This window comes from Odontesthes bonariensis, chromosome 18, assembly GCF_027942865.1.
Source record: "Odontesthes bonariensis isolate fOdoBon6 chromosome 18, fOdoBon6.hap1, whole genome shotgun sequence".
Taxonomy (NCBI): domain Eukaryota; kingdom Metazoa; phylum Chordata; class Actinopteri; order Atheriniformes; family Atherinopsidae; genus Odontesthes; species Odontesthes bonariensis.
The window spans coordinates 27,145,727-27,171,337 of NC_134523.1; the positions used below are offsets into that span (position 1 = coordinate 27,145,727).

At 42.4% G+C, this 25,611-nt stretch overlaps 2 protein-coding genes across 2 annotated transcripts in view; one reads left to right on the top strand and one right to left on the bottom strand.

Moving 5' to 3' along the window:
- The window catches only part of nudcd1 (NudC domain containing 1), a 462,800-nt gene that overhangs the window by 80,702 nt on the left and 356,487 nt on the right, over nucleotides 1-25,611 (top strand). The window lies entirely within an intron of this gene.
- LOC142368187 (uncharacterized) lies at nucleotides 21,829-24,027 on the bottom strand. The gene is made up of 10 exons (XM_075450325.1): nucleotides 23,876-24,027; nucleotides 23,669-23,772; nucleotides 23,299-23,571; nucleotides 23,006-23,099; nucleotides 22,838-22,905; nucleotides 22,514-22,732; nucleotides 22,356-22,415; nucleotides 22,151-22,276; nucleotides 22,002-22,064; nucleotides 21,829-21,915 (listed from the first exon to the last, which is right to left on the bottom strand). The coding sequence occupies exons 1-10, from the start codon at nucleotides 24,012-24,014 to the stop codon at nucleotides 21,829-21,831; spliced, it is 1,233 nt and encodes a 410-aa protein (XP_075306440.1). The 5' UTR covers nucleotides 24,015-24,027.

The following is a 25,611-nucleotide window of genomic DNA, read 5'->3' on the forward strand; positions in this document are numbered from 1 at the left end:
ATTTTGGCCATTTTTCATATTTACACACCTCGCAGGAAAATTTTCACGCCCCAGGGATTTTGAGCTACGGACTTCATCTTTGGTCAATATGCAGTTAAGGGATGGGGGCACAAAAGTTATCAGAAGACTTGAGTTTTTGAGCATGTTTAGGGGGCTTGGCCAAGCGGCGAACTTGGCGTACTCGCCAATGTAAACGAAACGCTATAACTTTCTCCTAAAAAGTTCAATCTGCACCAAACTTGGTATGAGTCATCCATGTTGGATGCATGTCAATCCTATGTGGTCATATGCTGACGTCATCTAAGCCCCGCCCCCTCAGAACAGGAAGTCACTTTTTTTACTTGGAAAGCTCCATCTCTGGCCCCCTTCACCTAATCAACATGATCTTGTGTGAGAACACAGATAACAAGTTGGTCTCACTTGCTTTAAAGCACCAAAAGTTTTCAGTTGAAGGCGTGGCTATGGTGGCTTGGTGAAGTCAGACATCACGCCGTTACCATACGTTTGGCTCTAAATTCTACAGTTTTTAGCCAAGATGTACCAAACTCACTGGGATCAATCCTAATCCACCCCCCAACAGGTGTGGGGTCCAATATTTGATGGGCGTGGCCTAATGCCTCCACAGCGCCCCCTAGAAAAACTAAAAACATCAGCCCCAAGCCATGCTTTCACCGACAATCATGAAACTCAGCACACCTGTGCGTTTTGTCAAGACCTACAAAATAGTGTGGGCGTGGCGAGAATGGCACATTCCAATCCCTCGCCGTTTGCATACGTTCGGCTCTAAATCTCACACGCATCATCCGATTTGCACCAAACTAGATATGAATGACCTTTGTTAACATCTAAAGAGCCCGATAGGATTATATTGGAGTGTGACTCCACTGCGCCCCCTAGATCATTTAAACAGCTATATCTCTTTTAGACATCATCCGATCTGCACCATATTTTTTCTGCATCATTACGGAGCGGCGCTTGACACGTTGGCGTGGTATATTTCTGACGTCATTAAACCCCGCCCCCACAAAACAGGAAGTGACGGTAACTCCTGTCTGGAAGGTGAGATATCGTTCCAACTTTGAACACGTGCCACTGGTGTCGTACTGACGTGGACTGAAGGCGATTTGAGAGATTCGTCGCACGCTCTGCCCGGTGGACGGGCGCGGGAGACGCGTGACGGCGGCAGTGACCACGTCGGGGCGGCGGTGCCGGCAGTCAGGCGGTCGCATGGCCGGAGCTGCGCTTGGCTGCGAGGGCCGTTATCACTGCTTGCAGTTCTTGTTCTTATTCTTTTTCTTTTCCGCGCGAAATCGCGAATGGGGATGCCTGAACGTATTCGAAAACTCCTGAAACTTTGCCCAAAATTGTCCCCCGCGTGAAATCACATGTTTTTAATGTACTCGAAAGTGGGCGTCGCCAAACTGCTCTACAGCGCCACCTAACGTGAGATAGCCCGAACCGTACGTCGTAGAGATCTGAAACTCGGTATGTATGTAGATCGCCTCAAATCAAGAACAAAAGTCTCTTGGAGGTATGCTCTAAAACGTACAAGGAGGCGGCCATTTTGGGTCAAAGGGCAAATTTTGGCCATTTTTCATATTTACATACCTCGCAGGAAAATTTTCACGCCCCAGGGATTTTGAGCTACGGACTTCATTTTTGGTCAGTATGCAGTTAAGGGATGGGGGCACAAAAGTTATCAGAAGACTTGAGTTTTTGAGCATGTTTAGGGGGCTTGGCCAAGCGGCGAACTTGGCGTACTCGCCAGTGTAAACGAAACGCTATATCTTTCACCTAAAAAGTTCAATCTGCACCAAACTTGGTATGAGTCATCCATGTTGGATGCTTGTCAATCCTATGTGGTCGTATGCTGACGTCATCTAAGCCCCGCCCCCTCAGAACAGGAAGTCACTTTTTTTCCTTGGAAAGCTCCATCTCTGACCCCCTTCACCTAATAAACATGAAGTTGTGTGAGAATACAGAAAACAAGTTGGTCTCACTTGCTTTAAAGCACCAACAGTTTTCAGGTGAAGACATGGCTATGGCGGCTTGTTGAAGTCAGACATCACGCCGTTACCATACGTTTGGCTCTAAATTCCACAGTTTTTAGCCGAGATGCACCAAACTCACTGAGATCGATCCTAATCCGCCCCCCAACAGGTATGCAGTCCAATATTTGATGGGCGTGGCCTAATGCCACCACAGCGCCCCCTAGAACATCTAAAAACATCAGCCCCAAGCCATGCTTTTAACGACAATCATGAAACTCAGCACACCTGTGCGTCTCTTCAGGACCTACAAAATAGTGTGGGCGTGGCTTAATGGCACATTCCAATCCCTCGCCGTTTCTCATACGTTCGGCTCTAAATCTCACATGCATCATCCGATTTGCACCAAACTAGATATGAATGACCTTTGTTCACATCTAAAGAGCCCAATAGGATTATATTGGAGTGTGACTCCAGTGCGCCCCCTATATCATGTAAACTGCTATATCTCCTTGAGACATCATCCGATTTGCACCATATTTTTTGTGCATCATTACGGAGCAGCCCTTCACACGTTGGGGTGGTACATTTGTGAAGTCGTTAAACCCCCCCCTCACAAAACAGGAAGTGACAGTAACTCCTGTCTGGAAGGTGAGATATTGCTCCAACTCTGAACACGTGCCACTGGTGTCGTACTGACATGGACTGAAGGCGATTTGAGAGATTCGTCGCACGCTCCGCCCGGTGGACAGGCGCGGGAGACGCGGGATAGCGTCGACGACCACGTCGGGTCGGCGGTGCAGGCGGTCAGGCGGTCGCAAGGCCGGAGCTGCGCTTGGCTGCGAGGGCCGTTATCACTGCTTGCAGTTCTTGTTATTATTATTAGGCCCGAGCAGCTAAGCGCTGCGAAGGCCTATTGTAACTGAAGGATTTCACTATTATTATTAGGCCCGAGCAGCTAAGCGCTGCGAAGGCCTATTGTAACTGAAGGATTTCACTATTATTATTATGATTCTTTTTCTTTTCCGCACGGAATCGCAAATGGGGATGCCTTAACGTATTCGAAAACTCCCGAAACTTTGCCCAAAATTGTCCCCCGCGTGAAACTGCATGTTTTTAATGGAGTCGAAAGTGGGCGTGGCCAAACTGCTCTACAGCGCCACCTAACGTGAGATAGACCGAACCGTACGTCGTAGAGATCTGAAACTCGGTATGTACGTAGATCGCCTCAAATCAAGAACAAAAGTCTCTTGGAGGTATGCTCTAAAACGTACAAGGAGGCGGCCATTTTGGGTCAAAGGGCAAATTTTGGCCATTTTTCATATTTACACACCTCGCAGGAAAATTTTCACGCCCCAGGGATTTTGAGCTACGGACTTCATTTTTGGTCAGTATGCAGTTAAGGGATGGGGGAACAAAAGTTATCAGAAGACTTGAGTTTTTGAGCATGTTTAGGGGGCTTGGCCAAGCTGCGAACTTGGCGTACTCGCCAATGTAAACGAAATGCTATAACTTTCACTTAAAGAGTTTAATCTGCACCAAACTTGGTATGAGTCATCCATGTTGGATGCATGACAATCCTATGTGGTCATATGCTGACGTCATCTAAGCCCCGCCCCCTCAGAACAGGAAGTCACTTTTTTTACTTGGAAAGCTCCATTTCTGGCCCCCTTCACCTAATCAACATGATCTTGTGTCAGAATACAGATAACAAGTTGGTCTAACTTGCTTTAAAGCACCAACAGTTTTCAGTTGAAGGCGTGGCTATGGCGTCTTGGTGAAGTCAGACATCACGCCGTTACCATACGTTTGGCTCTAAATTCTACAGTTTTGAGCCGAGATGCACCAAACTCACTGGGATCGGTCCTAATCCGCCCCCCAACAGGTGTGCAGTCCAATATTTGATGGGCGTGGCCTAATACCTCCACAGCGCCCCCTAGAACATCTAAAAACATCAGATCCAAGCCATGCTTTCACCGACAATCATGAAACTCAGCACACCTGTGCGTCTTGTCAGGACCTACAAAATAGTGTGGGCGTGGCTTAATGGCACATTCCAATCCCTCGCCGTTTGCATACGTTCAGCTCTAAATCTCACATGCATCATCCGATTTGCACCAAACTAGATATGAATGACCTTTGTTAACATCTAAAGAGCCCGATAGGATTATATTGGAGTGTGACTCCAGTGCGCCCCCTATATCATGTCAACAGCTATAACTCCTTGAGACATCATCCGATCTGCACCATATTTTTTGTGCATCATTACGGAGCAGCGCTTGACACGTTGGGGTTGTATATTTCTGAAGTCGTTAAACCCCGCCCCCACAAAACAGGAAGTGACGGTAACTCCTGTCTGGAAGGTGATGTATCGCTCCAACTTTGAACACGTGCCACTGGTGTCGTACTGTCGTGGACTGAAGGCGATTTGGGAGATTCGTCGAACGCTCCGCCCGGTGGACGGGCGCTGGAGACGCGCGACGGCGTCGATGACCACGTCGGGGCGGAGGTGCCGGCGGTCAGGCGGTCGCATGGCCGGAGCTGCGCTTGGCTGCGAGGGCCGTTATCACTGCTTGCAGTTCTTGTTCTTATTCTTTTTCTTCTCCACGCGGTTTCGCGAATGGGGAGGCCTGAACGTATTCGAAAACTCCCGAAACTTTACCCAAAATTGTCCCCCGCGTGAAACTGCATGATTTTAATGGAGTCGAAAGTGGGCGTCGCCAAACTGCTCTACAGCGCCACCTAACGTGAGATAGCCCGAACCGTACGTCGTAGAGATCTGAAAATCGGTATGTACGTAGATCTTCTCAAATCAAGAACAAAAGTCTCTTGGAGGTATGCTCTAAAACGTACAAGGAGGCGGCCATTTTGGGTCAAAGGGCAAATTTTGGCCATTTTTCATATTTACACACCTCGCAGGAAAATTTTCACGCCCCAGGGATTTTGAGCTACGGACTTCATTTTTGGTCAGTATGCAGTTAAGGGATGGGGGCACAAAAGTTATCAGAAGACTTGAGTTTTTGAGCATGTTTAGGGGGCTTGGCCAAGCGGCGAACTTGGCGTACTCGCCAGTGTAAACGAAACGCTATATCTTTCACCTAAAATGTTTAAACTGCACCAAACTTGGTATGAGTCATCCATGTTGGATGCATGTCAATCCTATGTGGTCATATGCTGATGTCATCTAAGCCCCGCCCCCTCAGAACAGGAAGTCACTTTTTTTACTTGGAGAGCTCCATCTCTGGCCAACTTCACCTAATCAACATGATCTTGTGTCAGAATACAGATAACAAGTTGTTCTCACTTACTTTAAAGCACCAACAGTTTTCAGTTTAAGGCGTGGCTATGGCGGCTTGTTGAAGTCAGACATCACGCCGTTACCATACGTTTGGCTCTAAATTCTACAGTTTTGAGCCGAGATGCACCAAACTCACTGGGATCGATCCTAATCCACCCCCCAACAGGTGTGCGGTCCAATATTTGATGGGCGTGGCCTAATGCCTCCACAGCGCCCCCTAGAACATCTAAAAACATCAGATCCAAGCCATGCTTTCACCGACAATCATGAAACTCAGCACACCTGTGCGTCTTGTCAGGACCTACAAAATAGTGTGGGCGTGGCAGAATGGCACATTCCAATCCCTCGCCGTTTGCACACGTTCGGCTCTAAATCTCACATGCATCATCCGATTTGCACCAAACTACATAGGAATGACCTTTGTTAATCTCTAAAGAGCCCAATAGGATTATATTGGAGTGTGACTCCAGTGCGCCCCCTAGATCATGTCAACAGCTATATCTCCTTGAGACATCATCCGATCTGCACCATATTTTTTGTGCATCATTACGGAGCAGCGCTTGACACGTTGGCATGGTATATTTCTGACGTCATTAAACCCCGCCCCCACAAAACAGGAAGTGACGGTAACTCCTGTCTGGAAGGTGAGATATCGTTCCAACTTTGAACACGTGCCACTGGTGTCGTACTGACGTGGACTGAAGGCGATTTGAGAGATTCGTCGCACGCTCTGCCCGGTGGACGGGCGCGGGAGACGCGGGACGGCGTCGATGACCACGTCGGGGCGGCGGTGCCGGCAGTCAGGCGGTCGCAAGGCCGGAGCTGCGCTTGGCTGCGAGGGCCGTTATCACTGCTTGCAGTTCTTGTTATTATTAGGCCCGAGCAGCTAAGCGCTGCGAAGGCCTATTGTATCTGTAGGATTTCACTATTATTATTATTATTAGGCCCGAGCAGCTAAGCGCTGCGAAGGCCTATTGTTTCTGAAGGATTTCACTATTCTTCTTATTAGGCCCGAGCAGCTAAGCGCTGCGAAGGCCTATTGTATCTGTAGGATTTCACTATTCTTCTTCTTATTATTATTAGGCCCGAGCAGCTAAGCGCTGCGAAGGCCTATTGTATCTGTAGGATTTCACTATTTTTTTTATTCTTATTCTTTTTCTTTTCCGCGCGAAATCGCGAATGGGGATGCCTTAACGTATTCGAAAACTCACCAAACTTTACCCAAAATTGTCCCCCGCGTGAAATCACATGTTTTCAATGTACTCGAAAGTGGGCGTCGCCAAACTGCTCTATAGCGCCACCTAACGTGAGATAGCCCGAACCGTACGTCGTAGAGATCTGAAACTCGGTATGTACGTAGATCTTCTCAAATCAAGAACAAAAGTCTCTTGGAGGTATGCTCTAAAACGTACAAGGAGGCGGCCATTTTGGGTCAAAGGTCAAATTTTGGCCATTTTTCATATTTACACACCTCGCAGGAAAATTTTCACGCCCCAGGGATTTTGAGCTACGGACTTCATTTTTGGTCAGTATGCAGTTAAGGGATGGGGGAACAAAAGTTATCAGAAGACTTGAGTTTTTGAGCATGTTTAGGGGGCTTGGCCAAGCGGCGAACTTGGCGTACTCGCCAGTGTAAACGAAACGCTATAACTTTCACGTAAAAAGTTTAATCTGCACCAAACTTGGTATGACTCATCCATGTTGGATGCTTGTCAATCCTATGTGGTCATATGCTGACGTCATCTAAGCCCCGCCCCCTCAGAACAGGAAGTCACTTTTTTTACTTGGAAAGCTCCATTTCTGGCCCCCTTCACCTAATCAACATGATCTTGTGTCAGAATACAGATAACAAGTTGGTCTCACTTGCTTTAAAGCGCCAACAGTTTTCAGTTGAAGGCGTGGCTATGGCTGCTTGGTGAAGTCAGACATCACGCCGTTACCATACGTTTGGCTCTAAATTCTACAGTTTTTAGCCGAGATGCACCAAACTCACTGGGATCGATCCTAATCCGCCCCCAAACAGGTGTGAGGTCCAATATTTGATGGGCGTGGCCTAATGCCTCCACAGCGCCCCCTAGAAGATCTAAAAACATCAGCCCCAAGCCATGCTTTGAACGACAATCATGTAACTCAGCACACCTGTGCGTCTTGTCAGGACCTAAAAAATAGTGTGGGCGTGGCTTAATGGCACATTCCAATCCCTCGCCGTTTGCATACGTTCGGCTCTAAATCTCACATGCATCATCCGATTTGCACCAAACTAGATATGAATGACCTTTGTTAACATCTAAAGAGCCCAATAGGATTATATTGGAGTTTGACTCTAGTGCGCCCCCTAGATCATTTAAACAGCTATATCTCCTTGACACATCATCCGATCTTCACCATATTTTTTGTGCATCATTACGGAGCAGTTCTTCATACGTTGGCATGTTACATTTCTGATGTAACTAAACCCCGCCCCCACAAAACAGGAAGTGACGGCAACTCCTGTCTGGAAGGTGAGATATCGCTCCAACTTTGAACATGTGCCACTGGTGTCGTACTGTCGTGGACTGAAGGCGATTTGGGAGATTCGTCGCACGCTCCGTCCGGTGGACCGGCGCATTGGCGCGTGACACGCGTGACGGCTTCGATGACCACGTCGGGTCGGCGGTGCCGGCGGTAAGGCGGTCGCATGGCCGGAGCTGCGCTTGGCTGCGAGGGCCGTTATCACTGCTTGCAGTTCTTGTTATGATTCTTTTTCTTTTCCGCACGGAATCGCAAATGGGGATGCCTGAACGTATTCGAAAACTCCCGAAACTTTGCCCAAAATTGTCCCCCGCGTGAAACTGCATGTTTTTAATGGAGTCGAAAGTGGGCGTCGCCAAACTGCTCTACAGCGCCACCTAACGTGAGATAGACCGAACCGTACGTCGTAGAGATCTGAAACTCGGTATGTATGTAGATCGCCTCAAATCAAGAACAAAAGTCTCTTGGAGGTATGCTCTAAAACGTACAAGGAGGCGGCCATTTTGGGTCAAAGGGCAAATTTTGGCCATTTTTCATATTTACACACCTCGCAGGAAAATTTTCACGCCCCAGGGATTTTGAGCTACGGACTTCATCTTTGGTCGGTATGCAGTTAAGGGATGGGGGCACAAAAGTTATCAGAAGACTTGAGTTTTTGAGCATGTTTAGGGGGCTTGGCCAAGCGGCGAACTTGGCGTACTCGCCAGTGTAAACGAAACGCTATATCTTTCACCTAAAAAGCTTAATCTGCACCAAACTTGGTATGAGTCATCCATGTTGGATGCATGTCAATCCTATGTGGTCATATGCTGACGTCATCTAAGCCCCGCCCCCTCAGAACAGGAAGTCACTTTTTTTACTTGGAAAGCTCCATTTCTGGCCCCCTTCACCTAATCAACATGATCTTGTGTCAGAATACAGATAACAAGTTGGTCTAACTTGCTTTAAAGCACCAAAAGTTTTCAGTTGAAGGCGTGGCTATGGCGGCTTGGTGAAGTCAGACATCACGCCGTCACCATACGTTTGGCTCTAAATTCTACAGTTTTGAGCCCAGATGCACCAAACTCACTGGGATCGGTCCTAATCCACCCCCTAACAGGTGTGCAGTGCAATATGTGATGGGCGTGGCCTAATGCCTCCACAGCGCCCCCTAGAACAACTAAAAACATCAGCCCCAAGCCATGCTTTCACCAACAATCATGAAACTCAGCACACCTGTGCGTCTTGTCAGGACCTACAAAATAGTGTGGGCGTGGCTTAATGGCACATTCCAATCCCTCGCCGTTTGCATACGTTCGGCTCTAAATCTCACATGCATCATCCGATTTGCACCAAACTAGATATGAATGACCTTTGTTAACATCTAAAGAGCCCAATAGGATTATATTGGAGTGTGACTCAAGTGCGCCCCCTAGATCATTTAAACAGCTATATCTCCTTGAGACATCGTCTGATCTGCACCGTATTTTTTGTTCATCATTACGGAGCAGCGCTTCACACGTTGGCGTTGTACATTTCTGACGTCGCTAAACCCCGCCCCCACAAAACAGGAAGTGACGGTAACTCCTGTCTGGTAGGTGGCATATCGCTCCAACTTTAAACACGTGTCACTGGTGTCGTACTGTCATGGACTGAAGGCGATTTGGGAGATTCGTCGCGCGCTCCGCCCGGTGGACGGGCGCGGGAGACGCGTGACGGCGTCGATGACCACGTCGGGGCGGCGGTGCCGGCGGTCAGGCGGTCGCAAGGCCGGAGCTGCGCTTGGCTGCGAGGGCCGTTATCACTGCTTGCAGTTCTTGTTATTATTATTCCTGTTTCTTTTCCGCCCGGAATCGCAAATGGGGACGCCTTAACGTATTCGAAAACTCACGCAACTTTGCCCAAAATTGTCCCCCGCGTGAAATCAAATGTTTTTAATGGAATCGAAAGTGGGCGTGGCCAAACTGCTCTACAGCGCCACCTAACGTGAGATAGCCTGAACCGTACGTTGTAGAGATCTGAAACTCGGTATGTACGTAGATCTTCTCACATCAAGAACAAAAGTCTCTTGGAGGTATGCTCTAAAACGTACAAGGAGGCGGCCATTTTGGGTCAAAGGGCAAATTTTGGCCATTTTTCATATTTACACACCTCGCAGGAAAATTTTCACGCCCCAGAGATTTTGAGCTACGGACTTCATCTTTGGTCGGTATGCAGTTAAGGGATGGGGGCACAAAAGTTATCAGAAATCTTGAGTTTTTGAGCATGTTTAGGGGGCTTGGCCAAGCGGCGAACTTGACGTATTCGCCAGTGTAAACGAAACGCTATAACTTTCACCTAAAAAGTTAAATCTGCACCAAACTTGGTATGAGTCATCCATGTTGGATGCATGTCAATCCTATGTGGTCATATGCTGACGTCATATAAGCCCCGCCCCCTCAGAACAGGAAGTCCCTTTTTTTACTTGGAAAGCTCCATCTCTGGCCCCCTTCACCTAATCAACATGATCTTGAGTCAGAATACAGAAAACAAGTTGGTCTCACTTGCTTTAAAGCACCAACAGTTTTCAGTTGAAGGCGTGGCTATGGCTGCTTGGTGAAGTCAGACATCACGCCGTTACCATACGTTTGACTCTAAATTCTACAGTTTTTAGTCGAGATGCACCAAACTAACTGGGATCGATCCTAATCCACCCCCCAACAGGTGAGCAGTCCAATATTTGATGGGCGTGGCCTAATGCCTCCACAGCGCCCCCTAGAATATCTAAAAACATCAGATCCAAGCCATGCTTTCACCGACAATCATGAAACTCAGCACACCTGTGCGTCTTGTCAGGACCTACAAAATAGTGTGGGCGTGGCAGAATGGCACATTCCAATCCCTCGCCGTTTGCATACGTTCGGCTCTAAATCTCACATGCATCATCCGATTTGCACCAAACTAGATAAGAATGACCTTTGTTCATATCTAAAGAGCCCAATAGGATTATATTGAAATGTGACTCCAGTGCGCCCCCTATATCATTTAAACAGCTATATCTCCCTGAGACATCATCCCATCTGCACCATATTTTTGGTGCATTATTACTGAGCAGCGCTGGACACATTGGCGTGGTACGTGTTTACAAGTCATTAAAAGCCCCGCCCAATCAAACTTTAACACATAATGTAGTAACTTTTTCCACTTTAGCCACACATGATGTTGAATAGCCTTCAAGAAGTCCTCTCCAATCCTTTGCCACAAAACAGAAACTGACAGTCACTCAAATTTTCCATTTTATTTATTAACAAGACAGTGCATATTAATAACATTACATCTATGACATGCCAGAGTTAGCCACCAAAGGCTACTTTTAATCTTTAGTCCTGGTGAAAAGTTTTACAATGGCACCAAAAAAAAAAAAAAAAAAAAAGATCATGTAATGTTAAACAATACAATAATCAACATATAAGAACTCCTGTCCGGAAGGTGAGACATCAGTCCAACGTTGAACACATTCCACTTGTGTCATACTGTTGTGAATTGAAGGCCATCTGGGAGATTCAAATACTCTGCCTCATGCTCTGTTGCAGGAAAGGCGTGACACCATTGATGACGCTGCTGGAGCGGCAGTTTTGGCTCTTTTTCAGTCGCGTTGTTGAGCAGCGACACTTTCTGTGTCACAACAGACCAAAATTAATCACATCGACACCAACCAAAATCCTACAAGAATTTCTATTATGCTCATGTTTCTCATAACTTCTTTACATTGGCATAAAACATCTTTAAACGCACACTTTGCCAGTCCAGAGTTTAAAGGTTTTCTACTTGTCATCAAAATTTCTTCAAACTTGTCAGCACAAATCAGCAGGGCAACACAGGGATTTGAACCCCGTCCCACAAGTGGGAGTACCAATACCATTGCCTTTTGCTTTTTTTAATGCTATATGACAAGGTAAAGCAAAACTTGCATTAAGAACAGCATGCCAATTTCTGTATGTTAACTTATATTAATAGCCGTTTATCACTATTTTCAAATATGTGAAAGTTAAATAAATGCCGTCTTAATGCAAGAAACGAAACCTTTACACAATAAAGACTTGTTTACTGTTAAATACAACACAAATTTCATAACATAGGTAATTAAAGTGCTTAGCTAATGCGCCACCTCCGGGACAGGCGGAAGGGCCACTATTAGTTCCTGTCTTAGTCTCTGCCTTCGTCTTCAGTCCTGACTTACTGAGCGGCAGCTCCTTCCGTGCACAGAAGTATGCATCGGGATGCTTCCTCCTGATGTGAAGTGAGAACCCCCTTTGGGACAGGAAAGAGACGGGGCAGGTCACACAGGCAAATCGTGGCGGAGAATCCCCCTCTTGCCTGTGAGCTGTCACATCGTTCAACTTTTTGGGATTCAGAATTGTCATTTTTTAAACCTTGTAAAATATACAGAAAACATAAACTTAATTTATAACATGTACAAAAATACTCTTCCCCCCTCCAATATACTCTCATCTGTACTTAAAAAACAAAAACACAAAATAATTATTTCATTAAAAACTACATCAGCTTAAAACCACACTCCGGTGTTGTTTGTTTATGTGCTGTGTGCAATGGAGTTGTTAAGCTCCATGAGGATGTTTGTGGATTTTTATGTACAGTGTGCAATGGTAGGCCGAGGCCACCTTGTTTATCAGTGCTCGCTGTCGTCTGTCCCTGTTCTGGTGTCGTGTTGTTTCCCTGGTTCTGTGTTACTTTGTATGTTGCTCGGAGGGTTTTGAATAGTTAAAAAACCATTAAAAAATAAATACTTTCCCCCCCAAATATACTCTCCATCTCTACTTCAAAAACTAAAACAAATAATTATTTCATTAAATAACTAAATCAGCTTAAAACCACACAGAATTCCTTCATGATCACTAAAATATGTTGGTATTACCACTGCTTCTCCCTCATATACATCTGATTTAACATAGATGTGATCTATTAAACTACCCCTTTCAGTAGTTGCTTCCTGGACTATTTGAACATATCCTCTGGTTTTAACACAATTTAAGATAGTTGATGACTTTAAAATATCATCATTAAAATCTCCCATCAATGCTATTGTTCCAGTTGCCAATTGCTCCAGCCAGTCAAGCATCTTTACCAAATTGGTTTTAAATAATGACAGAGGATACTGTGGTGAGCGATAAATTACAACCATTTTAATGTTCAAATGCAAAAAGTTATAAACTAAACACTCTAAATTGACCTGTGGTGGCTTTAAAACTTCATATTCCACACCATCTGCAGTATACATGCCAACACCGCCATGTTGTTGGTCTTGCAACCCAATCAACGATGGCTGGGTACCATCATACGATAAACGTCGGGGACAGTTGTTGAAACTGTAACCATCAATCTTTACCGTATCAGCTTGAGGTTCAAGAATCCATGTTTCTGTTACAGCAATACATTTAGGTTTCCATTGCTGAGTACAAAAAGCTAAATCTTTAACATGTCGATTCAAACTTTGGACGTTCATTAAGAACACAGTAAAAGCAGATGTGTCAAATCCGCTCAACTGTGCAGGTCCACACATCAAAAGGGGTGTCATACTCTGGATAGCAACCGTAATATCATCCTTACAATAAATCCTTTTTTCATTAAAGTCTTGAATGGTCAAACCTGAAAGACTCCTAACTCTGCTTAGAGCAACATAAGCTTGACCAGGTGCAAAGATTTTGTTTAGACAAACAACAGCTTTGTCTACTGTTAAGCCTTGTACTTTGTGTACCGTACAGGCCCACGCCAATTTCAGTGGAAATTGTCGTCGCAATCCACCTTTAACAGTGGCCCTTTCCTCCTCGGGTACAATAGGTGTGGAACCAACCACATCCGAGGACCCATACACACACGTTTTCCTTCTGTGGATGCCTACACGATCGTCATCAAATCTAACATAAACCAATTTAGGAAACTTGTCCTTTTCTGGTATTATGATATCTGTCACAATGCCACAAACACCGTTAACTAAACCATCCCCGACATCCACGTTTTTACACAGCATAACGCGTGCACCCTTACCCAACAACAGAACCTCTGACAAACCGGTATGTAAAGCTTTGGCGTGACTCCCTTGCAACAACCGCAATTTGCCTGTTTTTTTATCATTGACAGAATCCTGTGCCTCAATTTTCACATATTCTGGGCAATTCTCAAACAACTGTTTCATATTATGCTCATTTACTTGTTCATTTGTTGCAAATATATGCAAGGCTGAGCTGACCTCACCCGTTTCACAAACTTTTAAAACATTTATGTCACCAGGTAGCATGGGGGTCTCTTTTGAACGAGTCCTCATCCGGTTTAACAGCTGGGAAAACACAAAATCTTTTTGCCGTACTATTTCCGTTAGTTCTACAACTTTAAATAAATCAGACCACAAGTTGCTGCCAACTCCATCAGAATACAACGGTTTGCCTTTGACAGGAGGTAACTGGAAGAAATCTCCAACTGCCACTACGCTAATGTTTCCAAATGAGCCTACGTTACCCGTTTGTTTGATCTGCCGCAATCTACCATGCACATATGATAGCAAATTGTGATCTACCATTGATATTTCATCTATGATGAGAATATGTACATCACTATATTTCAGACGTAATGAATTGAGCTTCTCTTCTCCCAAAGGAGTGTACGGTAAGCGTACATCAATTCCAATAGAAAATGTTGTGTGAATTGTTGTTGCTTCCAAATTATACGCAGCAATACCTGTAGGAGCAGTCAATAAAACAGGTGTGTTGTCAGTGTATTGACACATTGGTGACAATAATCGTTTTGATTCATATTCAATCGCTCTGATCAAATGACTTTTACCTGTGCCTGCACCTCCTGTAATTAAAATGTGTAACGGTTCAGGATTTTTTCCATTTACCTTGTCTAAACACCATTGCCTGATTTGGTAAAAAACAGAGAACTGTCTTTCATTCAAAGATCTAATTAATGCTAAGCCTTCGATTCTAGTCAGCGTGCTCTTTTTCTCAAATACATTTCCCTTGGAAGATGAGCTTAAATCTGGGATGTGTTCCTTTTCATCACTCAGTGTTGCTTTTATTTGTTTCATTCCTTCCACACCCTCCAACCGTTCCATCTCCACTTCAGGACACAACTCACACCATGCATTTTCAAGCAGTACGTCGCCAACCACCTGATCTGCTGCCTCCAGGTTAAAAGATTCCACTTCGAATTCACTTCTATTTAAATCTACGACAGACTTCACTAAATGTTTGGTTCCATCAATAAATTTAACCACACCAAGTCTATAAAATTGTTCAAATCTTTCACAACCTGGAGGCTTCAGATCACCATCAACGCGATACGGCAGAAATAATTGCATTATGCTCTGATAAAATTTTTCTGGATCTTTGCTCTCTGAAAAACGCGCATAACGAACAACTGATGGTTGCGTTCGACTTCTTTTTGCCACAAAACCTAAACCATTATTCAACTTGACAGCAGATTTACATTTTTCATTCTTGGACAGAACCCGATAGTCAGATGCAAACTTTGCAATGCACATATCGTTAAAAATATCATCTTTTGGACGATTTTTATAGCGATCAACCAAACCAGTCATCCACATTTCCTCTGAACTGAGATCGTTTGTAGCTGCCTTCTGTCTCAAAACAGAAATAGGTAAACTCATTTTCACAATGTTGTCACCAGTTGGAATAAAAACAACCTTCCTAGAACACTCCTTTAAATGCATACTGGTTAGTCGATACACCGCTTCCTGAGCACACACATCCCGATTATGTAGATATACACTACCAAGCTTCTTTAACGCTTCTTTAGCACTAACATTGCCATCTCTGGATGCTTCTCTCTGGGCATTTCCTAGCATGAGGCCAATTTCTCTCTCGCTTTTTGACATATAAGACACTATGTAGACACAACAAGCATATGCATCTACACAATATTGAATATCAAGATTAGCATTCCATGCTTTTAACAGCGGCGGACTATACTGATTAATCCAAATTTCATTAATCTCTCTTTTCAAAACTACATGTGTATGTCGACTAACTCGTTTATACACCTTTTCAAATATTTCTTGATTTATACCCAGTCTTTGAAAAATTTCTTCTACAGTCCTATAGGGACAAGTTTCATCTGCAAGGAGACTCTTCACTTTACTTAGAATCTCCTTTGCCTGATTTTGAGCCATTGCCTCTTTACTTGCACAGGCACACTGTACATTGCTGCTTGTTTTATCCAAATTACATGTACAAGTCTTATCCTTATCTTTTTCACTACGACAAATAAATGTTCTGCTCGATGCAGGTCGGGGAAAGTTAAAACGACAAACTGTGTTTTTCTTTTTACATGATTTTGAGTGACGTTTTGAATGCTGCTGAACAGATGTAACCACTTCAAACAATGGTTCGTCCTCAGATGGAAGTTCGCATGTAATATACTTATCTATAAATTCCACAACTTCCTCATCTGTGTTTTGATCTAGGATTGGAGCCCCAGAAATCCAGAAAAGGCAATGACAATGAGGGGAACCACGTTGCTGAAACTCAACACGGTAGTAATAGTCAACAACTTTACCAATGGGATTAGCAGGAGACATGAGAACTTCTCTTAAGAAAACATGCCATCTAAAATCAAACATCCTGGCAGCAGTCACAGGATTTCGACGTAACAGTTCGCATTTATCTGCCCATTCCAATTGCTCAGCCGTCTCTGTTCGCCCATCATGTTTCAAAAGGGTATATAAAAGATTAGTCCATCTCATATCTGCCGATGAAAACGACGCAAACCAAGTAGGCTTACCCAGCTGTTTAACACAGGCTAGGATGTCACGTTTTGCAGACTGCCAAAAAGCTGGAGTCCCTCTAATGGGTTTTAGGAACCGATAGCCATCATCAAACTCCAACAACTTCTTCAAAGACTCCTCGTTTTTCAACAAGTCACCCAAATTCTGGGGTTTACCACATTGCCCTTTACGTAATGCTACTGACACATTAGAAATAACCTGTTCCAATTCAGACATGTACTGTGCATAAAATATATATTCAACGTTGGATGAAAATCTACCATCAGCATGTAAAAGCCTGTTATTAAAATACCGAAACAATGTTAAACGATGTAACCTCTTTGCATGGTAAGTATTCTGTCCAGATGGAAACAAACCAGGGAAGCACTTGCCTTCATTTTCTGGATCGCTTAATAATTTTACTGGATTATTACCTTCACCAGGAGCAACATTTAAAATGTTATCCAAATACTGATCCAAAGCTTCCTGACCTATGTCAACGGGCATGAGACATGTATCTTGAAACATGCAATGATGCTGTCGATCATGCAACAGCTCCTCAGTCTCCTCCAATTCTTTTTCAGAAATGTCAGGAATCACATCTTTGTCCACTACATCATCTTCATCTCTACAAAATTCATTGATCCAATTCTCATTAAAATCTATATCTTTATAGTATTTGTTGAACTGTTTTAAATACTTAAGTGCTTCACGTACATGCAAAGTATCAACAAATTGATACTTATAATGACCTTTGTAAGTTAATTTACGCTTTAATTTTACAGCAAGCAAAGATCCTTCCATATTACAACGAGGCAATACATTACACGTTTCAACAATATTTGCTGGAACACAAGTCACTGGTCCATGTACACCATTTTGTCCCCCTTTGGGTAAAGCCAACATTTTCATGAATGGTATATGCAACGCTATTAAATGCTGTTCTAAACTATTTAGACAAGCCAATTGTGGAGGGATAATATCCACATTTAAATTGTTGGTCACACTTTCTGGTGGCATTACACCTTTGCTCATTTTGTAATGACAGGTATAACAAATCATCAGTTTACCTCTGGATGACTCTGTCAATTTACATTGCACAGCACAACTATTGTCACATTTGTGCACATAATCTTCCGAAATGCATTTTGCAGCAATTAAAGCACTAGATTGGCTTTTAGAATAGAAATCTTTCCTACACACTAATACTTGATGTCTAAACAGCAGTCTATGACAGACACAGCAGACAAAATCAGGCCCATCTTTGACCTTATCCAAAAACTGTTTGATAACAAAGTCAATTTCTTTTAACATTTCCTTACGTTGCTGTTGATTTAATTTCACACGCACTGAAACCTTTTTCTTATGTTCTATGTTACCATGATACTTTCTACGACAAATCTCTTTTAATTTCTGCCTGTGCTGCAAATTGACCTTAAATTTCTTCTTACTCATTGCCTTGACATTTTCTTTATGCAACAAATTTAATTTATATTTTTCTTTACTCATCATCTTTACTTTTTCTTTATGCAATAAATTTATTTTATATTTTTCTTTACTCATCATCTTTACTTTTTCTTTATGCGATAAATTTAGTTTATATTTTTCTTTACTCAATACCTTTACATATTCTTTATGCAATAAATTAAATTTATATTTTTCTTTACTCAACACCTTTACATTTTCTTTATGCAATAAATTAAATTTATATTTTTCTTTACTCAACACCTTTACATTTTCTTTATGCAATAAATTAAATTTATATTTTTCTTTACTCAACACCTTTACATTTTCTTTATGCAATAAATTAAATTGATATTTCTCTTTACTTAGAACCTTTTTCTTCTGTTGATATAATGTATCAAATTGATAAGTCATTCTAAACCATGCATTTACTTTTTCTCTATACAACCTAACTTCCCTGTACTTTCTTCTTAATTCTGCAATCTTTTTCTCTTTATAAGATATTTTTGAATAATACATTGCTTTATTTTTCAATTTAATCTTGTCTTTATACTCCAAATCATGTTGGTAATCCATCACTTTTTTAAATGTAATTTTCTTCTTTAAATGCCGAGAAGACGTTTTTGAACCAATTGTTTCTGTGCTGCATTTTGTTTTTTTTGATTTTCTTCTACACTTGTATGGTGTGTCTGATACATCATTAACTTTACAAAAACCATAGCAAAACTGTTGATCACCCTGCAAGACACAAGTAATAACCTCAAAATGACAACCGTCATATTTCAGATATATTCCTTCATTTATACCAGTGGAGCTTGTACACCCATATTTGACCCATTCCTTGCCATTATGCACATACAAATCCACTCCTAATGCATTTGCAGTTGCCTGCATTTCGATTTCAGAAGCTTCATGTCCAACATACTTCATACAGGACTTCTTAACGTAGTCAGACACAGAAGAAAATCCTTTACCAACCAACCGTTTACCCTCTTTGTTCTTCTCCAAATAAGAAACAGCAGCCAGTCGTAGTCTGCGATGGCTCTTCTGGGAACCGCTTAGTACTTGAGACACTGCTCTGAAAAAACTGTTACCATCTTTTACAATCTCTTCAGTCTTACACACACTCCCCAAAGGCCCAGAAACCGTGGATCCTTGTGTGCTCTGTTTAACAAACATAATATCATACTTGTTGCACAAATCTTTTGAAACATCTGTACACACAGGATTAAATGACAAATGTTTAATAGCATTATGAATGACACTATCATCATCCAGTACGTAACCGTTTGCAGTTTTTGTACTTTCTAAAACATTAGGTTCATTTGTTGTCTTATTTCGAACACTATACCCTTGGGAAATGGAGACCCTTTCCTTACAATAACCATAACAATGTTGTGTTTGCTTAACACAAACAACTGTCTCGTAATGGTTACCATGAATATTTTGTAGATACACACACTGATTTGAGAACTGACCAGCAGCACATTTATATTCAAGCCATTTATCAATATAATATGTAACTATGTTCACACCCAAACAGTCTGCTGCAGCTTGAATTTCCACTTCAGTTGCCCAGGATCCAACATATTGCATCCTTGATCTTTTAATATACTCTTTTATAGAGGAATTTTCATTTCTCAAAATGTTACAATACATTTGAGGATTCCTTTCTAACTGTTTCACTACGGCAAGTCTAATTTTCCTGTGCCATTTCTGAGTCCCACTTACAGCCTGACTAACAGCCCGGAAAAAACAGTTTCCGTCCCCGACGATGGGTTCCACCTTGCATGGTATCCCCAAGTCCCCAACCAAGTCAGATGATGACTCACCTTTCTCGCATTCTACGTTCAAGTGTTTGCAAACAGCTTCTGACACCACTTTTGAAAGAGGATTAAACTTTAACGCTCTAGTCCTCACATTGGTGACAAACACATCTGAAGTTACAAGATCTTCATGAGTTTCTTGTATCTTTTTACAAGATGTACTACTCTGAGGCTTCTTTTGCCCTCTAGATTCATCTGTACACAAGACTTCCTGAACAGAGACAGGTTTCAACAAATTACTGCCAAATGGACTAATGGTTGCTGACTCATTTCTGTGCATGTCAATTTGCACACCACTAATTTCAAATTCCTTGGGACTGGTTCTCTTTTGCCTAGCATATCTCTCAATATAATTCAAAAGATCATCAAAGCTGTTTAAATACAAAACGTTGCTTTTCCCTGAAACACTTACCATTCCATTACAATCACGTGCATGGGAATCTACAACAGCATACTTTCCATTCTGACTTATAAGAGCGCAGGTACTTCCATTTATAGTCAGAACACAAGTTTCATATGTGGCGCACATCTTTTGCAATCCTTCACGGAGAGTAGTGTGTGCACCAGAATCTATAAACTCACCCTGGAAAACATCTACATGTCCAGCAACAAAATCTCCATACATCACATCTAAAGTACACCCGTCAATATCAACCTGCTTCGGCAAGTCTAAAACACAGAGCGTTTCCTTCCTACCACTAATCAGATTGTTGTCCCGCAAATAAGTGTACAAGGCGTCACCTCTGACAACAACATTATCTAATGTGTCAGAATGCCATGAAAAAACACTATCCATCTTGTGCTTTGCTAAAGCAACAAGAGTCACAGCTGCACACTGCAGTCCCCCGTACTTAAACCGATCATCGCCCTGATGGAACGATCCTCTAACTGATTGCTGACTACTTGAACTGGCACCATGACGTTCGTCTGTGACCTGCCTGTCAGCAATGACTGTGGTACATGCTTCTAAACCAAAGCTACTCTGTTGTACAGAAATCGCAGACATGCCATACTCCGTCGCATTTAATGATTTCCGAAGATTCATAATGTGAATCATTAAATCATTGAAGCAAGTGTTAAATACCACTACAGATGTACCCGTTTCTGATGCCAACCCCTGTAAATTTCTTGTTCCACAGTCCACAATGACAAAGTAAGATTCATGATGGATAACCAAGCTACATGAACCCTCAAGATTAAGAATGCACATTCCATTTCTCAACAAATACATCTGTAACTTCTCACTAAATTCCTCCTCCAGATTCAAATTAAATTGACCATAACTACTACCCCCAATTAGTACTTTCCATTTTTTACCAAAAATAATCTGTCGCTCCACCAACTTGCAAAACTCTGGCTTTGTGCCTCTCTGAGGTCTTTCTGTATCAATATATTCTGCCAACTTCTGACCTTCCGCATCAACTGCATCGACATCCGATGATTTCCAAGTGCAAATTGGAGAAGTTTGGTGTTTTATAGCAGCTACAACACTACTGGACATTAAAATATTGCTAACAGACTGATTACTATGACTAACTGTTCCTAAAATAAGAGAAGGGGGGAACCGCTCTGAACACCTGCAAGAACTGGAGTTAACACACTGACCTCTTGTTTGGCTGCACTCGAAATCCACCGACACCTCAAGCATCTACAACGACATTAGAAAACATAATTTCTTTCATTTGTATTCATTTCTTTAAATTTACTACCAAAAATGTTGTTATACAAACCTCCCGGTCAGAAACGAGCTCGGACGGACAGACAGACACCAAACCAGGACAGTCAGACACCTCCCGAGGATGGGGAGAAGGCACCACATCGCAGACATCCACCTGTTTGGATGTTGCCTCAACCTATAAAACAAAATCATTACATTAACTCATCTGAATTTAAACCAAGATTCCAAATAATTTAGACCAAGTGTTTTCAATAATACACTTTATGGTTTCATATTACTTACATATTTAACATAATAAAAAGCTAAATATGGACCACACTTACATTCTTCTTCACGGACACAAGCCCCACACCAACAGCGGCAGGAGTTACGCTCGGTGTGGCTGAAACCTGAAAGACAAAGACAAATAAATTAATTATGAACAATTATCCGCATTGAAGTTCTGAAAAGTTAACTCGCTTAAGGTTTTACAAACCTGCTGTCTCACACGCCTGGTCCTTAAGACAGCTGGTTTCTTGAGACGTTCCACAGGCTTCATCTATAACACAAACAACATGTCAGATCTGTGTCTTTTCTAAATGACAATACTGAGACTGTTTTTAAATACACTTTGCTGCAACTTACCTCGTTGCCTGTGTGAACATCTGCCACTGCCATTGGAGAAACTTTTTCCATGGCAACCAACAACTCAGGTGAAAAACGAACAGGATTCAGGGGGATGTAACACTCCTTCAAAACTGGAGTAGCAATCTGTTACACAAAAATTGAAATAATGAATATACTAATCACATTAAAAATGCTTTACAACAAGTGGTTGTGAAACACTCACCTTATCAGGAACCACCCTTTCCTTGGGTGAATCAGAGTCAGATTCCCCCGAATGGCTCCTCTATAAAAAGAACACACAAAAGCCATTTCAGAACATTACACACCAACTTAAATCCCATCCTTGCATAAAAGTACATTGGGAACAACAAGCTTCCTTACCTTCCTGCCGTATCTCACGGTTGTCCACTCTGGAGGCGGTGGACGTGGGACTCGTTCCACTCCCTTCACAACCAGACGTGGCACATACCTCGGCTTATACGGGGCAGCTGCCTGACTCGTGGCCAGTGGCTTGGGTGCAGACAGCTCCAGGAACTGATGCGCAAACACCCAAATGCGATCACTGAGGATGCGCATCCCCTTGTTGTCGTCAAGGTGAATCTAAACCAAAATAAAAGGTATATAAATCAGCAAAACAGACAAGTAAAATAAGTATTGAATATAAATTCTCACCACTTTCTAACTTCAGAATAAGATTGTACTTACTCCATCATAACTCCACAGATCGACGCGACTTAGGGGGAAGTCCTCGGCAATGGAATAAAACGGCATCTCTGAAAAGAAAAATATGTATAATTATACAAACATCCTTTTCACCAAAGACAACTGCCATCAAAATACTGGAAATGAACTCAGAATTATTTTACTCCATACTTAGATTTGCCGAAACACGATGATACTCCTGCTGGAATAGCTCCTGTTTCTCCATGGATTCCGTCAAGCGTGGAATCATACCGATACAGAACACCTAGAGGAAGAATTGCATTATCAAATTACTTTATTTACAAATACATCAACTACTGATGCTTGGTGTTTTAAGTTTTTTTTATTTCTCTTTTGTTACGTTTATTCTTCTTATTCCTTTTTTAATGTGAAGCACATTGAATTGCACTTGTGTCTGAAATGCGCTATATAAATAAACTTGACTTGAAAATAAAATAACACACCTTAGTGCAGTGCTCACGAACTGCCTCAAGGTACAACTTAAAGGCCCGTCCTGCCTCTTGGTGGTTGATGCTGGACGTGAGGTTGTTGGATGGAGCAAAAACGCAAATAGCGTCAGGACGACGAGGAAGTACGACCTTCTCAACCTCCTTGCGCAGCTGATCTGCGTCAGCCCCTGGAGTCGACATAAAGGCAAAAGATACGAAACCTCCTTGCATTTTAACAATGCCATCTGCCAAGGACCGCAAATGGGACGCCCCGATAACAAGAACCAGCTATGGGAGGAAAAAAAAAAAAGACAAATTATAGCAAACTGACAATAAGCAATCCATTTCTACATTGTATATTTGAATAGCATGAAAATTTTCATACTTTCTTATCAAGGCTCCCATCCGGAATGACCAGCTTGTGACGACGCCCAGTATGCTCGCTGATTGGCCATTCGTTCGCTTTGTGTCGCCGCCCAGTTCCGCGGCCTATAAAGGAAAAGATATATATTAATCACTGAAAACAATATATATTAGCACACAGAATATACAAATACTCTCCATTCTTTAATAATATATAAATGATACTCACGGCCAACAAAGTCACTGGATGGCGTTGGTACGCCAATGCGCTGAACAGGCGAAGCCTCAGCACGGCGACGAGCAGCTTGAGATCTACGACTAGTTCGTGGCATCTGCAAATTGACATTAGAGAAATATGACAAAAACATAAGGGATTACAGCACAGTCTCAATGATGAGAAGACAATATACAAAAAGACAACTACTAAAATCTGTTAAAAATACATATATTTACAAGAGCAAATACTACGATTTATCCTAATTATGAAAGTAAGCAGTCATGTTAAGTTGAGTGCAAATGATTTGAAAGTTTTCTGCACAGTGAAAGCCAGTAAATACATAAAACCATTGAAAAGGAACATTCAATCCTCATGGATAAACATGAAAAAAAAATTTAACTAGGACTGCACTCTCCAACTTATGATATCATGATACTTTTAACAAGTATAAAAGTTTTAATATATATATATTTAATAGTATAACAGATAAAACCAAGCTCCTCTGCTCTCTATTGATCATTCCAAACATGAAACAAAACAATGCAAGCCCTTGCAAGCCCCCTGGTGTGTGCGCGCTAACTGGTGTGAACTCACGTGCACAAACTCGTCCACAGAGGGGGAAGGACCTGAAAGTTGTTTAATTTCGAATTTTCCGACTTTCAGGTCACTCCCCCTCTGTGGACGAGGTTGTGCACGTGAGTTCACACCAGTGTGCGCGCACACAAGCAAGGGGCAGACTCACGCTCAGCTTGGAACACGTGGTTGGTGACTGTTCTGCTCAGATAGAGAAATAATAAACCTAACGTGACTGGTTAAAAACAGCCGGGAGCGCTCGATTTTTGCAAGCATGATTACAGGCTTTAGAGAAAGCTACAGAATTCGGGAATTTTCCTAAACAGCCCATTTAATATTCTACTTCCAGAATCCCAAAACAGTTCAAGCTAATATGACTAAATAAAGGTTGCCGACGGCAGCCTTTACTTTAAATAGCTTATCAAAATCAGTCACTTATTTTTAAAACAGCAGCACAAAAAAAACAAACAAAAAAAAAACACACCTTTGCGGCTTATTAAAAGAAAACTCTGGTATTTTCAACATTAAGCCTCTTTTCTGAGTCGTCTGCAATGTTTTAAAACCCCCCTCAGCGCTTTTTTGATTTAGGCCATGTTTGTAGTTCTCTCGCACCAGAAATGCGGCTAGGTGTATTGCATTTCCAGTGCGAGAGAACTACAAACATGTCTTCCCTCTCTCAGCAATGAGGCTTAATGTTGAAAATACCGGAGTTCTCCTTAAAAACGCATGTAATTTAAATACCGTCTACATTTGCTACACAATTATCAATAAAACAAAATCCTTTTTAATTTCAACCGAAGAAAAGTGAACAGACTATTGACAATCGTCGTAGTACAGCGGCCCGTCCCTATCCACCATATTGGCAGGATGCTAGCGTAAGAACGCCAGTCTCCCCGTTCGTTTACATTGCAGCCTTTTGTTAGCAGCCATGCTATTAAACGCAGCACGAGGCACGCAAGCCACCGACAGCAAGCCACCGAGAGCGTCCCAAAAAACACACTATTAACGCCCTTACCTTACACAGTTAATATTACATTAATTCATTCTTTCGTATTTTCTCTTTACAAAAAGATTGATATTTTCAAACAGTAATTTTCAATAAACTTCAAAGTATTAATTATCAAAACAGAATCACGGTCAAACTTAACTGATTAAAACAAAATAACTTAACAAAA